The 15087-nt window shown below is 44.0% G+C and overlaps 2 protein-coding genes and 1 long non-coding RNA gene across 3 annotated transcripts; all 3 read right to left on the bottom strand.

Annotated features, from left to right (window-relative positions):
• Positions 1-323: 323 nt before the first annotated feature.
• LOC114793751 (uncharacterized) lies at positions 324-3313 on the bottom strand. The gene is made up of 2 exons (XR_003750274.1): positions 2041-3313; positions 324-1631 (listed from the first exon to the last, which is right to left on the bottom strand). It is a non-coding gene; the product is annotated as an uncharacterized LOC114793751 (long non-coding RNA).
• A 2062-nt stretch (positions 3314-5375) lies between these two features.
• On the bottom strand, positions 5376-9180 carry LOC114793749 (cytoglobin-like). Its single transcript, XM_028985887.1, has 3 exons — positions 8901-9180; positions 6504-6735; positions 5376-6342 (listed from the first exon to the last, which is right to left on the bottom strand). Exons 1-3 carry the CDS (start codon positions 9041-9043, stop codon positions 6199-6201), a joined length of 519 nt encoding a protein of 172 aa, XP_028841720.1. The 5' UTR covers positions 9044-9180; the 3' UTR covers positions 5376-6198.
• Positions 9181-9569: 389 nt separating this feature from the next.
• Positions 9570-11157, bottom strand: LOC114794407 (cytoglobin-like). Its single transcript, XM_028986933.1, has 3 exons — positions 10807-11157; positions 10039-10270; positions 9570-9877 (listed from the first exon to the last, which is right to left on the bottom strand). Exons 1-3 carry the CDS (start codon positions 10947-10949, stop codon positions 9734-9736), a joined length of 519 nt encoding a protein of 172 aa, XP_028842766.1. The 5' UTR covers positions 10950-11157; the 3' UTR covers positions 9570-9733.
• Between the last annotated feature and the right edge of the window lie 3930 nt (positions 11158-15087).

Here is a 15087-nt window from a genome sequence, read left to right as displayed (position 1 = left end):
CTTCATGGGATGCTTGGAAGTCTGTCTAGGAATGTTTTATCAGGATGTATGGACCTCCATATGTTCTTATGGTTTAGCAAAATATCATTCTAGTGATAAACATGAACAGAACATATGCATATTTTTACAGTTTTTTTCAAGGTGACATCTGGGGTGAGGTGGGAACTTATTTATGGTGTGTATGGTTATTTTGGTGTGTGTCTCTTGTTTTATGTGTGATATATTTCTAAAACTTCAATAAATACAAAAAGCATTAAAAGTGGCTAAATAAAAAAAAAACACCTTTGTAAAATGTTGAAATGCAATGTTCAAAACAAAAACCCTTTTTGGTGAAAGCAGAGCTTTATTAATATTAAAAGTAACACAACAACAACAAAGGTAAGAGGCTCATAACTGAGCCTCCGTGTTTTTATTTTAGTTCTCAAAATGTCTATTTGAGGGTCAGACGTGCAAAAAGTGACAGGGGTGAAAGAATAAAATGAAACCAAATTATGTTACAGCACAAAAAAGGCACTGACTGGGCAGAGGAGGTGACTAGGTGTGGGAAGAAGATGAGCCATGTGTGTTTCTCCTCCCACAGCCACCCAGAACCTGCCATACAGTTCACTCTCACCAGCACCGGCTGGGTAACCCCGCAGCTGTTAGAGCAGGAATGACCAGGATCACCATGCTCTTTCTTCTCTATCAAGTTTGACTTCTGCACAGTGGGTCAAGTCCCTGTATGTCTCACTTACACATCATTCCATCCATCCATCCTTCAATTTCCTGAACCCACTTCTCTCATTCGGGGTCATGGCGTCCCAGCAATAAGTGCTGTGAGAGGCAGGAACCACCCCTGGATGGGTCACACACAACCTATCTCACACACACACACTCACACACACACACTAACTCTACAGTTCTTCTGTAGTCGAACGCTTAGAGTGCTAGAGTTTGACTCGAGGGACCCGGGTTCGATTCTCACCTCGGGTGCACTTTCATGGGGCAGTGGCAGCCTAGCGGGTGAGGAAGCGGACCCCGTAATCAGAAGGTTGCGGGTTGGAATCCTGAACTGCCATGGTGCCACCGAGGTGCACAAGCACAGTTATCCTCAGTGGAGTTCTGTAGTTCCAATCACTTCCATAACTGCCATGGTGCTCCTCTGGTTGACCCTTTTCCCCGTGCTGCTCTAGTGGGACAGAACCTGTATTTAATGAGCGTCAGCAGTCGCCATCTAAATTCACAGGTCCAGGCTTGTCTTCAGTGGTACTGTGTTTAATAGCACTCATTTCAAACGCTATATGTAGAGTCTGTCAATCATACGGCTTGTACAGGAAATGATGTTCTCATTAGGTGCCGAGTGCATGTTTTCATATTTTCCAGCCCTCGTAGCCCAGAGGAAAGCAAAAAAAACAAATCATATGCAAGAGATGTTGTAGATTTCGGTGTATCTGGTGTGCAGGATTCCAGGAACGGTTCAGGGAAGGGTCCCCCGGAGGCCTGCGTGGAACAGCAGGACTGCTGTATCCCGTCTGACTGATAAAAGGCGAGGTCCAGATCAGGTCACGGTCTTACTGTGTGGGTTTGGTAAACCGAGACTGGCACGTTCGGGGGGGTAACGTGAACAGGATGTTATTGGCCTTTTCAAGTTCCTTGAAACAACAGAGAAACAAGGAGGGTTCACAATTAGACACAGTTCCCATAAAAACGAAAGAAGGGCTTGCATCTGCACGCCACCAGCGGCTGGAGCACAAACATGAATCTTTTAGCAGCAGACGGGGCTTCTCGCCACCCCTGCCTCACCCTGTTTTCTAAGGCTTGAGTTGTCCTTGGAACGGGACGCCGCATTTATTTCATAACAGCTTCTCACTGAGCTGATGGATTGCAGTTGAACCTCTAAATCATTCAGTGCAGGCAGCTTGGTGGGGAGCTGAAAGCCTGAAGTGGAACAGGCGTGCTCAGCGTTCCCAGTCTCCTCTGAATTCCAAGCCCCCTGTATCCCTCGCTCATTTTTGTTTTAATTGTGTGGTGGTGTGCATTTATTTGCCGCTTAGCTTCTACCTTTTCCGTTACTGTGTTGGTCCTCATCTGCGTGATGTGGCTTGGGCTTCTCCTTCTCTCCAACTTCTTCTGTGTGCCTGTCGGTGGGATAATGGTGAGTAAATGAAATCGTGTGCGTGTAATTTTGTTCTTGCCACATGCTTGTAGATCCTTGTGTATTTCTGTGCTTATTATCCGTTGGTTCATTGTATCACCTGTTTATTAATGGTTAGTGTTTTAGAACAAGTCTATGTTCAGTGGTAAGTGTGTTCTTGGTGTAAAAAGCAGGCTTCAGTCTAGTTTGGATTAAAAGGCTAGCAGATGGACTTAAAAGTGAAGACAGGAAAAGGAGGATTTGCTCAGACTTGCAGCCGTTGATTGAAGAGCAGCTAATTGCTAAGGACAACATCAGAACATCAGATCCATGAACCCAAGAAAATGGACGACCCAAGGAAAAATGGAAATTACACAAGCGATTACAAAAATAAAAGCCAACTAAATGACTAATTGATTAGTTGATTACATTATCAAATAGAAAGGCAGTATATATATATATATATATATATATACACACACACACACACACACACACACACACATACATACATACACATATACACACACACACACACACAACTAATCAACACAGGTCCACCATGGACGCTGGACACTATGGGTATAATTTCCCAGTGGACTTTAATGCCATTGTTTTTTTTATTTCATTTTTTGGGGTTTGCTGCTACACAATCCCCTTAGTGCCAGGGGACTGATGGGATTGGCTGCGTTCATGTCAGGCTTAAAAGCTCAGGAACATGCGCCTTTATTTATCCCAATTAAACACATCGTGTACGGTTGCGAAACTGTCAGACTGTTTATCTACACACCGGGTCCGGGACCCTGAATTCTTGCTGTTTCGTTTTTCTTGTTCCTGCTGGGATTATTTGTCTGCTAGGAACAGTTTCATTAATTTATATTTGGGGAAAAACAACAATTTCCAGATCCTCTGGTGCTTACACTCAGGAGTGGATTGACTGGGGTTGAAAAGCATAAAAACGATCATCATTATCACAAAAAAACATGCAAACACTGGCCATTTTCATATTTGCATTGAAATAATTAAACTAAATAATAAGATCAATTGGATAAAGGCATAGGAAGAAAGAAAGTTCTTCTTTTCATTTTGTCATTTGAAACATATTGCATATCCAGTCAACGCATTTGAACCAATTCAGTGCTACACGAAATAAACCAAGCGAAGCTGAGAAGGAAGGAGGAAAACGCATTTAGAGAGCGGAGGACTTACGGTCCGACTCGGCTGGAGAATCTCCTGCGGAGGATCAGGGCCAGGGTGCTGAGAACCATGAGAGTCGTGCACATGGTGCACACAGAGCGGGTCCCACGCCGCCTCGCAGGCGGCCGGCGGCAGCGGGGTCAGGGACCAGCTGGAGGAAGAGAGGCTGGAACAAACATGCTGCCTGCGAGTGCAGTGCCGGCGGCAGGCTCGTGAGCCAGATTAGGCCTCGGGGGATTAGAGGAGATCAGAGACGGGGCGAGTCCAACTTGCCAGGACAGACTGCTGCACAGTGTGTTGTGCGTCACTTCTGAGGCCCGTATCTACATGCTAAGCCTCATGGGTACAAAACTAGCTGTGCTGATGGGGGTCTGTAGCTGTGACACTTGACAGTGTTGTGTAGTTGGACTGTAGGAAACACAGAATTGGGTTGTAGATATTGTTATTAGTGCCATTAAAGCAACCTGGTCAAGGCAATGAAGCCCAAAAGCCAGAATTCAATGTGAAAGGGAAAGTGAAGTGATTGTCATTGTGAAACACAACGAAATGTGTCCTCTGTTTTTAAGCATCACCCTTGGTGAGCAGTGGGCAGCCATGACAGGTGCCTGGGATCAAGAGTGCGGAATTAGAGTTTGTCAGAGCTGTCAGTTATCCCTTTTAAAATCCATTTTTAAAGAAAATATGTACACTACCAGTCAAAAGTTTGGATTCATTATGGAGACCAAGATGGAGCCATTTTGAAGAATCCAATGCTAGAAACATATTTAGTATTTGTTGTATCAGGAGAAAGTGAAGTATTTTGATGAATCTGTTTTTTCAGAGTCGCCTCTTTTTACCTTCATGGCTGCTTTGTTCACAGTTGTCATCGTCAAAAGCAACTTCATGAGGTGCTAATTAACATGAGTGAATGATAAAAAAAAAGTGTTAAACTTTGAGAAATGCTGCCATTGCAGCAAAAGCTCCCTGCATTGGAGAGACTTGTTATTTTTTTATCACATAACCTCACATGTTATTTCGTAGTCTTGTATCTATAATGTAAAAATGCAAGGTGCTTCCAAACCTAGGACTGGTAGAGTATGTTTTTCTTGGATTTGGATTTTTCTTGGTTTTGGATTTTACTGCATTTCGTTCCTCCTCTACAAGATACTGGCAACGAGCACAAAGTCTGTTTATTTGATACAGAGTATGAGTAGGCAATCAGAATGATCAGAACTAATATAACTTAGTGAGATGCTGGGATGCAATGCGCCACCTAAACAATGTTTTTTGTAACGTCTCTCTTTGATTTGGTAAAAATTCCTGGTTGATGTGGGACACTCACAGGAAGCTGGATTTTTTCCAGATGTTTGTCACACATTTATTACAGCAATTATCAGAGGTGGGAGATCCGAACAAACAACCATGCTGCAAATGCACACCGGTGATGTCTGTTTTATACTCGTCAAGTTCCGGTTGTCCCAGTAAGAAGAGACAGGGATGCCGCGGTCGCAGGTACAGGAAGGACACAGAAACTGCAAGCTGCTCCATGGAAAGCTACAAGTGGGTCAGATCTTGGGACATTATGGCACCACAAGGCTACTGTACCAGAGCAGTACTTCCTCTTCTATCTCTCTCTGTCATTTCGAATGAACGGATCGTCCACAGTTTTAGGCATCCCACCATGGCAGTTCATGGAAAACCCCATGCAGGTATGCCAGATGACTATAAAATATGTTGTCCTTGCTGAAAATTGAAAGTGTAACACGGTCTTTTGCTATTTTTATGCCTTATTCATGCATGAGGTTCACCTCTAAAGTGGGAGATTGTTGGAGCACTGTAAATGATTATGTACAATAATTACTTTTTTTACATGTGAACTCTCATGCAAAGCCAAATGAAACCACATCTGGCACAGTTCAAATCAGTATTTTTATGTGTGTTTGTGTAATTCTCTTATTCTCCTGTCCCTTGGGTTTACTGTCATTTCGATCACACAGTGAAAAACAGCATTCTGGGAACAGCATTCATTGACTCAAACGGGGAGAAAAGAGTGGCCTCCATAGGTAAAAAACAAACAAACATGTGGTATTACTTAAATTTAAATTGAGAATATGTTTATTGGATGTCATTTCCACAGAGCTCACTGTTCATGTTCTGCCAGTGAAACCAGACCTTTTTTTTTTATAATGTGCATTTACTGTGTATTTCTTGTGAATAAGCTAATGCCACAAAAAATCATTTTCATCACAGCCAATTGCTCAAAAAAAAGATAAGAATTAAAACAGGAAGCAGCTTTATTAATTGATACTAACACCATAATAAAATAATTCGATTTTGTTACATGTTTTAAGGCAGACATATTGATCGCTGTCAGTAATTCTCTCCTGGACTCTTCTCACCTGGATCAGTAATAAATGACTTGATAAAATTGTTTAACAAAAAGGTTTGTTGCTTTACATTAAATTATTCAAAAGTTCGGTTGTTTTTTTATATTTTGATTTACATTCACAACAAAAAACACACACTTGAGTCAAGTGATACAAATTTACACCATACAAAAAATTATACTGTTTAAATTTCAGTTATTAAAAGTCATTTGACATTAACAAACGACACTCTGTCACTCAATCTGTTCCAATTCCGTCAGTGTATAAGGTCACTCTTGAGATCGGTATGTCATTTTTGGTCCCTTTCGCTCATATGTAATATGAATCTCCAGTCTTTAAGAGTTCTGTAGAAATGTATCATCTGTGCAGTATGACATCTCAAAGCCTCCCACAGTTGGAGATTGTGGGAGGTTTTTTGTAAAAGGAGGTCCAGCCTGTTCCAGCCGGAGGGTCATGTGGGATTGTGGGTCACACTGACCCGTGCAGAAGATCCCCACCTCTCCTTACAGGACAGCTGGACTCCTACACCCAGCCCACCTCAGAGTAGACGCGGGTCACATGGCAGTACATCAAGGCCATTAATTTGCCCCAGGCTCCCTGCACATCAGGGCTAAAGGAGTCTGGGAAGTCCTCCACCAGCACCTCCAGAATCACCCCACCAAGAATCTGTATCAAAAACAAACACATGTGAGATGAGATAAATAATAATTGTTGGTGTTTATGGCCTGATCTGACCCTTGAACTTTTACAAATAAACATGGGTCAAGGTCAATCTCCTTCCAACTATGAAACCAACAGATGATTATATGTACCTAGAGCATCCCTACCTTGAAGTATTTGGGGTCCACTTTGTGCTTGATTGCATGTGACTTGCCCACCAGTGACAGGACCGAGGCCACCTTGTCACCATCGTGGAGGTTCTCCACCAGGGTGTTGATGGCACTCATTACCCTTTTGGCATGTTTCTTCAGCTGGTCACTCTGCTTCATCTCCTCGGGGGTGTCAATGTGCTGGAAATGGCTGAAGAACTGTTTGGAGGAAGGGAAGTTCATGAAGAGCCTGCAGAGGAGTGAAAACAGATTTTCATTTTTTCACGAGTGAAGCAACTGACCAGGAATCAGAATAACGTGGGCAGGGTGGGGTGTTCCGGAGAACCTGAGTAAGCACACATCACACTGGCTATATTTTTGAAAGTTCCTGCCCTGTTCATATCATGAATAAACTGGCTGGGCGAATGGCTGTTTGCCCAAACAAATATCAGCCCTTTTAATTTTTAACCATCTTTTCACTTTTCACACTACAGGAATATATGTTGACCAGCTATTCACTTTGCACAGATTTGGCCAAATTTTCCAGGCAGAGGTCGCCCACGCCCAATGAGATCTCTGTGAAATCGAGAGCAGCCATGGAACGAGATCTCCTCAGACACAGCATGGACCCAGGTGGCTGAACCCAGTGGTTGGGCATTGGCCTGCTGGTGCTGTGATGGTGAACTGCGTGGCCTCATGTGCTGAGGAGCGTCGCTCCCTTTCATCTGGAGTGTGGCGGCATGTGAAACGTGTTAATGAGCTGTGGGTTTGCCGTGTAATTGCCAGCGAGTGAAAATGCTCGCTCTGAATGAGAGCCACTTGAGCTGGCAGCTTGCTTTTTAACCGTGCAAGGCGGGGCGAGGCTTCGTTCTCCCTCCACAACAGCACGGCAGCACCTGTTGTTAATAAGTCATCTAGTGGATATCAAATCTCAGTCACACAATTTACTGAGGCGACCCATGAGGTTACCCTTCCCCTCCCTGCCATCTGTGTCTGTGCACCTATCACTTCCACATGTTCCGTTTTAGACAATAGGCCAAATGTTGGTCAGAGACCACATACATGCAGGCAGACCCTGAAAAAGTGAATTGGAACACAAATTTAATACAGATTCCTTTCTGCTTTTATTCTTTTCAGAACTTTTTAGGTCACAGGGTTAAGTGTGTTTTTAGAGTCCATACATCCCCCAAATTAAAACTATGGTACAGTTAGGGATACATTGCCTTGTCCTTGTGTTCTGATTTGTATTTTTTTTTGTCCCTCAAAGGGACAACACGTATGTGCCAGTAAATAGCCCTGGGCAGGACATTATGGCGGACTGAACCCTAGGAAACAGAAGCAGACCCTTATATCTGACAGTGCTCTGCCATTTCGTAAGATACAAGAGATCATTTTGGAGATCATAATAAGCTTATGTCTTGTGCCACATACCGTGTGCAAATTGCATCCAATTACTCAAGATGATTGTGACCTGAGGAGTCAACCTTATGTGTCAGTCTCTGAGGCTGGAGTAATGGATTTCTCAGGGCTGTATAGATTATCACGCATTCCTTGGATTCCTGTGGATCTCAGACCCCTGGAGGCGATAGAGTAAATGTATTTTCTCTGAAGACACTCATGGGTTTTGATGTAAATACGGCTTCGAGCCAGTTTTGCACACGATTCTCTGAATGCTTCACAACGCCTTTGAGTTCCAGTGGGGATCGCAGCCTCTGGCTGTTCCGCTTTCTGGGGGAGCCATTCGTCTTCAGTAACAGTGTGAAGAATTGCACTGTCATCTCGTAATTGCGTTTTTGATTGTCTCTGTGATTGTCAGTTTATTCTCACGCTCTTATCTCTATGGCTCTTGGTTGAAATGGTGTTGAAAGGCTGCTCCTGCGTTTCCTATCATCTGGTGATAATGCTCTTTTGCAATATTTAACCCAAGTGAATGTTGCCAAAAACTCAGCAACGTCGTCCCGCCGCTGAAGCAAAATGCCACTCTGAATTCACGATACAGTAGATCACCTGGATCGTGCAGCATCTATGGAAGCAGATGTAACGCCCTTAAATCGCTGGAAAGCTTTTACGACAAAAGAGGTCAAACGGGGTCAGATGACACGAGAGGGCAGGACGATACGCCGCAACAGGTCTCTGCAGACAAGCACGTCCAGGTGTTTGACTTAGCAGCTCAGTGAGGGATGAACATGAGCACCAATGCATCAGTGAAATCAAACGACAACATCTGTCCCTAGGCAAGTTGTTACTCAGGCTACGTGACTAAACATGGCACCCAGTGGGGGTTTCGCAAATCTCGTCTGAGACAATTGAAGGGTGACATTTGAATACCTTCCCAAAATCACCCCAAAATCTTGTACCTTCAAGACCTGAGACAAAGAAGGAGTCTGTTGTAAGAAGGCCTATTGTAAAAAGTACCTGATCAGCACAGCCACCCCTGCTGTTTCGCAGTTCTGGAAGACCGGTGCCCAGCTCCTCTGGATCAGGTCAACCTCGCTTTCGGAGAGGGGCTCCGCTTTCTCCAACCTGCCGACCTCAACCTTTGCCTGGAGCACCTCCATGATGAAGCTCAGAATACGCAAAAGGTGCAACCAAACTACAGAATCAAAACCCCCGTCACAGTGCTGTTCCACGCGACTTCTGTCTTCTACTGTCCTCACACTCCTCTCCCTCTCTGCTGAAGCCTTTCTGTCGCCTGTCTGCCAAGACCTGACTGAAGAGAGCATGCTGAGTAAGGAGTACCCACCCACTTCTCTCTCTCTCTCTCTCTCTCTCTCACTCAGTCTCTCTTTCACACACACACCAAGTCACATTTGGCACATGCTCACAGCCACATCCTCAAAGGAAAACAGGTAGATCAGCCCAGATTAAGCACACATCCATGCAGACCCACCATACCACAAGGTCTGAGAAAATGAATGGAGGGTTATTCAACAGAACAACATTTTCATGATCTTGCATTGTTTTAGGCTGATAGGTATCAGCAGTTCTGTATGGACTCTTCTCACCTGGATGAGCAATAAAAGACTTGTTACCGATGCTCAACACGTGTTTGGTTGGTTGCTTTTATTAAAATACTCAACAGAGTTCCAATTTTAAAAAAATCTTTATTTTGATTCACATTGACACAGAGTAAAAAAAAGAAAAATGGGTCAAGTCATTTATCATTAACAAACGACACTCTGTTCCAATTCCGTCAGTGTATAAGGTCACTTTTGAGATCGATATGTCCTTACAGGACAGCTGGACTCCTACACCCAGCCCACCTCAGAGTAGACGCGGGTCACATGGCAGTACATCAAGGCCATTAATTTGCCCCAGGCTTCCTGCACATCAGGGCTAAAGGAGTCTGGGAAGTCCTCCACCAGCACCTCCAGAAGCACTTCACCAAGAATCTGTATCAAAAACAAACACATGTGAGATGAGATAAATAATAATGGTGGGAGTTTATGGCCTGATCTGACCCTTGAACTTTTACAAAGAAACATGGGTCAAGGTCAATCTCCTTCCAACTATGAAACCAATAGACGATTATATGTACCTAGAGCGCCCCTACCTTGAAGTATTTGGGGTCCACTTTGTGCTTGATTGCATGTGATTTGCCCATCACTGACAGGACCAAGGCCACCTTGTCATCGTCATGGAGGTTCTCCACCAGGGTGTTCATTGCCTTCATTGCTCTTTTTGAATGGTTCTTCAGCTGCACACTCTGCTTCATCTCCTCAGGGTTGTCAATGTGCTGGAACTGGCTGAAGAACTGCTTGGAGGAAGGGAAGTTCGAGAAGAGCCTGCAGAGGAGAGAAAACAGATTCTCATCAGATTGCGATGTCATTAAATCACGAGTGAAGCAACAGAATAAAGTGGGCAGGGTGGGGAATCTGAGTAAACACCTGTTGCTATGATTGTGAAAGTTCCTGCCATGTTCATATCCTAAATGAGCTGGCTGGGCGAATGGCTGTTTGGCAGAACAAATATTTGCCTTTTTAACCATCTTTTCACTTTTCACATTACAGGGAAATATGTTGACCAGCTATTGACTTTGCACAGATTCGGTAAAGCCGTCCAGGCCAAGTGTTACGGCATGTGGGGGTGGTGGTAGCCTAGTGGGTAAGACACTCGCCTATGAACCAGAAAACCCAGGTTCAAATCCCACCTACTACCATTGTGTCCCTGAGCAAGACACTTAACCTTAAGTTGCTCCAGGGGGACTGTCCCTGTAACTACTGGTTGTAAGTCGCTCTGGATAAAGGCGTCTAATAAATGCCGTAAATGTAAAATGTAAATGTAAAAATGTGATTTAGAGGCGGTCTATTGTAAATAGTACCTGATCAGCACAGCAATCCATGCTGCTTCATTTTTCTGGAAGACCGGTACCCAGCTCCTCTGGATCATCTCCACCTCGCTTTCGGAGAGGGGCTCTGCTTTCTCCAACCGCCCAACCTCGACCTTTGCCTGGAGCACCTCCATGACGAAGCTCAGAATACTCAAAGGAAAGACCAAAAGGTGCAACCAAACTACAGAGCCAAACTCCCGACTCGACGCAGTGTTGTTCCACACGACTTCTGTCTCCAATCTTCCTCAGCCTCCTCTTCCCCTCTGCTGATGCCTTTCTGCTGCCTGTGTGTCAAGACCTGACTAAAGAGAGCATGCTGAGCAATGAGTACCCACCCACTTTCTCTATCCACCTCTCTCTTACTCACTCAGTCTTTCTTTCACACACACATACACACACACACACACACACACACACACAAGTAACCAAATGTGCACAAGCCTACAGCCACATCCTCCAACCACAACCAACAGGTAGATCAGCACACATCCGTGCACGGTCCATGAGGTGGAAAAGTCTGGGCAGATCCTGGGCACAGAAAAAAAGTCAATTTTCATCTAAAAATAACTTGGGGTCTCATTTATAACCGTTGCGTACACACAAAACGGTACCTAAAAGATGCGTACGCCTCTTCCCATGCATACGTTGCATATTTGCACAAACTCTGACCCACGCATGCGAATATTGTGGTTAATAAAATGCAACCGCAGGTGAAGAGAGTGACCAAAACATGAGTTTTTGTTGTGCTAGTAAGTAATACACCATATATTTAATTTCACCATTTCAGTCACATATTGATAATAGTGAATATACAAGTAAAATATATCATTTGAATGAAATCTTAATCTACATTTTTCATCTATGCAAAACAGTTGTTGTAAATGGATAAATTGTGGCCCTGATTGGATGTAAATGGATAAACTGTGGACACGGTGTGAAACAATCAGTCTGACCGCTGAAAACACATAAATGTGTCATTTGATATGCTGGATTGTGCCAATGGCAGAAGCAGACTAGAACGCATGTTCAGGGGTCATGAACATTTTTTTGCCCCATGATGATGACTGCCTCGTAAACCGATTTAGAATTCCTAGATGTGTGCATTTGCAGCTTTCTGCTGAACTGGGTCCAATGGTAGAGAGACCAGACTGACGGAACCGCACCATCCCAGTACAATTACAGGTACTGATGACCCCGGGGTTCCTCGCAACTGGCTGTTACCAGCGGGAATTAGCTGACAGCTATTATACATTTTAAAATAGTTAATTTCTTCTTAAGCTTGTGTAGGATATACAAGAATAACCAAATTGTTTTCAATTGTATTCTAGGTCTGTGATATCACACCCATCATTACGTGTAATAACACCTGTCGTTATTAAAATGACAAGTAGATACATCAAGTTCCATTTAAACTGTGGGAGAACAGGCCAACATCAAAAGGCAATTTGCAGCAAGTAATGCAGTGATCTTCGGTTTCCCAAATGTAATTGCCGCAATTGACCTTGCAATAAGGGCACCGTGTGAAACCAAATTTATTTCCGTAAATAGAAAACATGTGCATTCCGTCAATGTGCAAGTTATATATGTAACTCTCACATGATCTTGACAAATGTGGTTGCAGGACGGCCTGGTTCAACCACGACTCGTTCATCCTGGAATACAGCAGTGTAAGGACCAGGACAAGACAAAAAAAAAACACGTCATTTGTAACTAATCGTTGCTTATTTATTGATTTTTTGTTCCTTTATAAGGAAATGGCCTACTCTTACCACAGCACGAGGAAGCCTAACCACCAGACAGGAAGCCTATTGACTGGGAGCAAGCGGCTCTTAGTTGATTCAGTTCATCCGAAATTACTTCGATTGCTCTAATTGTCTCTCTTTGTGTCGCCAAGACAGCCAGGACCTGGGACACCCAGTGGTCTTCAGCCACCTACTGCTCTCTTTGTCTCTGGGGGGAGACAAAACAATGGTTACACTGAGCTTTATCATAAGTCTAACTTTTGTTTTCAGAAATGCAAATCAAAAACGCTCACAGTGCATCGTCTGCGTCTCCCTCTTTCTCATAGACCCCCCCCACACACTTGTATTGATGCCATCCATTTAATTTTTTTATGATTAATTATAAATCTGACCAATTTTCTGATTGCAACGTTTTAGTCATTTTGTTAGTCACCCCCAAAACAACTTTTTTTTCTGAATGTCTACTTTACCCAACGGCACATTTAGGCCCGTGGTGGCCTAGCGGTTATGGAAGCGGCCCCGAAATCAGAAGGTTGCCAGTTCAAATCCTGATCTGCCAAGGTACCACTGAGCAAATCACCGTCCCCACACACTGCTCCCCGTGTGCCTGTCATGGCTGCCCACTGCTCACCAAGGGTGATGGTAACATTTACATTTACAGCATTTATCAGACGCTCTTATCCAGAGCAACTTTCAATCAGTAGTTACAGGGACAGTCCCCCCCTGGAGCAATGTAGGGTTAAGTGTCTTGCTCAGGGACACAATGGTAGTAAGTGGGATTTGAACCTGGGTCTTCTGGTTCATAGGTGAGTGTGTTACTACCACCCTGTGTGGTCTACTACCACCCTGGTTAAAATCAGAGGACACTTTGTTGTGTCACAGTGCGCTGCGCTGCAGTATTTCACAATGACAATCACTTTACTTTCACTTTACCATGTAAGCAGGGCATGCAGAGGGCGGATCATAAGGAAAATACACGTCAACAATACCATGCACAGCGCATATCATGCGTTTTCTGACATTTTCTTTATGTACGTACAATTTTAAGTTTTATAAATGAGACCCCTGCTCTGTTTCAGGCCTGGACCTGTGTTTAGAGTCACATCATTCCCAGAAAATATATATAAGCTCAGGGAAAGCAAAGGAAGGTTGTTCAACCGAACAATAGTTTCATTACGGTGGAAATCCAAGCAAGACAGGACTAGGCTTCTCTGTTGCCCTTGTCCAAACGTCAAAGTTGGCGAAGTTGTTTTCTTTTCTTTTGCTGTGAACAGTCAAGGCTTTTACAGAGAACTGCAGGCCATCAGTTCAGCGTAACAACATACCTGGGGACATGCCAGTGTTTCCCAACTGGGCGTGAGTTTTATTTATTTAAAAAAAAAAAAAAAAACTTTGCTCTTTTCCAGCCCATTTGCCCATTCAGTGGGCGGGCAGCTTCTGCATTCCTCCCGTACGTGACCCCTCTGCATTGCGCTCAGGGCAGCGATTACCGAGACAGTGACTGATCACATTAAGCATAAGTTGAGTTACAGCTAGAGGTCATGCACCCTTGCATCAGAACAGTTTCTGAAATATCACACACACAGTTTATAAAAAGTTCAGTCAGTTGGTATATCGTGCACAAAGTTTCCAATGTGGTAGTTAGAGAAGTTATGGACCCATCAGCATTTTATGATGCTTTATACACGTTTATACAGCGTCCAGGGAAAAATAATACAGTCATGGTTAACACCAGACTGATGACACAGCACATTCTGCACGGTCAACTCCAGAGGTCAGCATCAAGCATTTTATACAAAAAGTCTCCATTTAAATAAGGAATGTACAAATAAATCAGATCTTTGGGATTACTTTCATGAATCATGTTCAGTGTGACTCCCACGGTCAGTCTGTACATTTCGCTGAGTCCTTTGCTGAATCCTCACGCTGATCATTTTGCGCTGATTGCCGTTCAGGTTTGAAAATTATAAGAAATACCGATGCTCTGCTCAGAACTGGAAAATGTCACTGATTGCATTCTTGCATTTGCTTCAAGTGCCTTGCTTGACCCCTCGGCATTCAGATTGGACAGAAGACAACTACAGTAGCCAGGGAGCAGCTGCCCAGGAAAGGACAAGTCACGGCGAACACAAGAATCATGACCCTCGGCACCCTGCAGAGTGATGGGTTGCAGTTGGGTTCCAAGTTCAGGTCTTGTGTGACACTCTCCACCATATTCAGGCCGTTCATTTCGCGGAGCCAGTTACAGTAGCCAGGGCAAAAACTGCAAGTCATGGTAAACTCAACATCACAGCACCTCAACATCCTGCTGGCTGACTGATAGCCTGGTTTTATTGACCCGAGGACTGATTAGGGACAGGCAAACACAGAACACGGAATTACACTGGAACTAATTTAAGTGGGAAGGGAGGATCGACACCCAAAATATGTCACCACACCACAAGAATAGGTTTGGACCATTATGCTGCATTTAGATTAGAGTGGTCAACATGCATTGTACTCTCAGCGGACGCCTACGTGCGTTCAAAAA

The sequence above is a fragment of the Denticeps clupeoides genome, chromosome 7 (genome assembly GCF_900700375.1).
Source record: "Denticeps clupeoides chromosome 7, fDenClu1.1, whole genome shotgun sequence".
NCBI lineage: Eukaryota > Metazoa > Chordata > Actinopteri > Clupeiformes > Denticipitidae > Denticeps > Denticeps clupeoides.
Note: the sequence above shows the minus strand (reverse complement) of the source record. Positions and strands in the feature narration are given on the sequence as shown.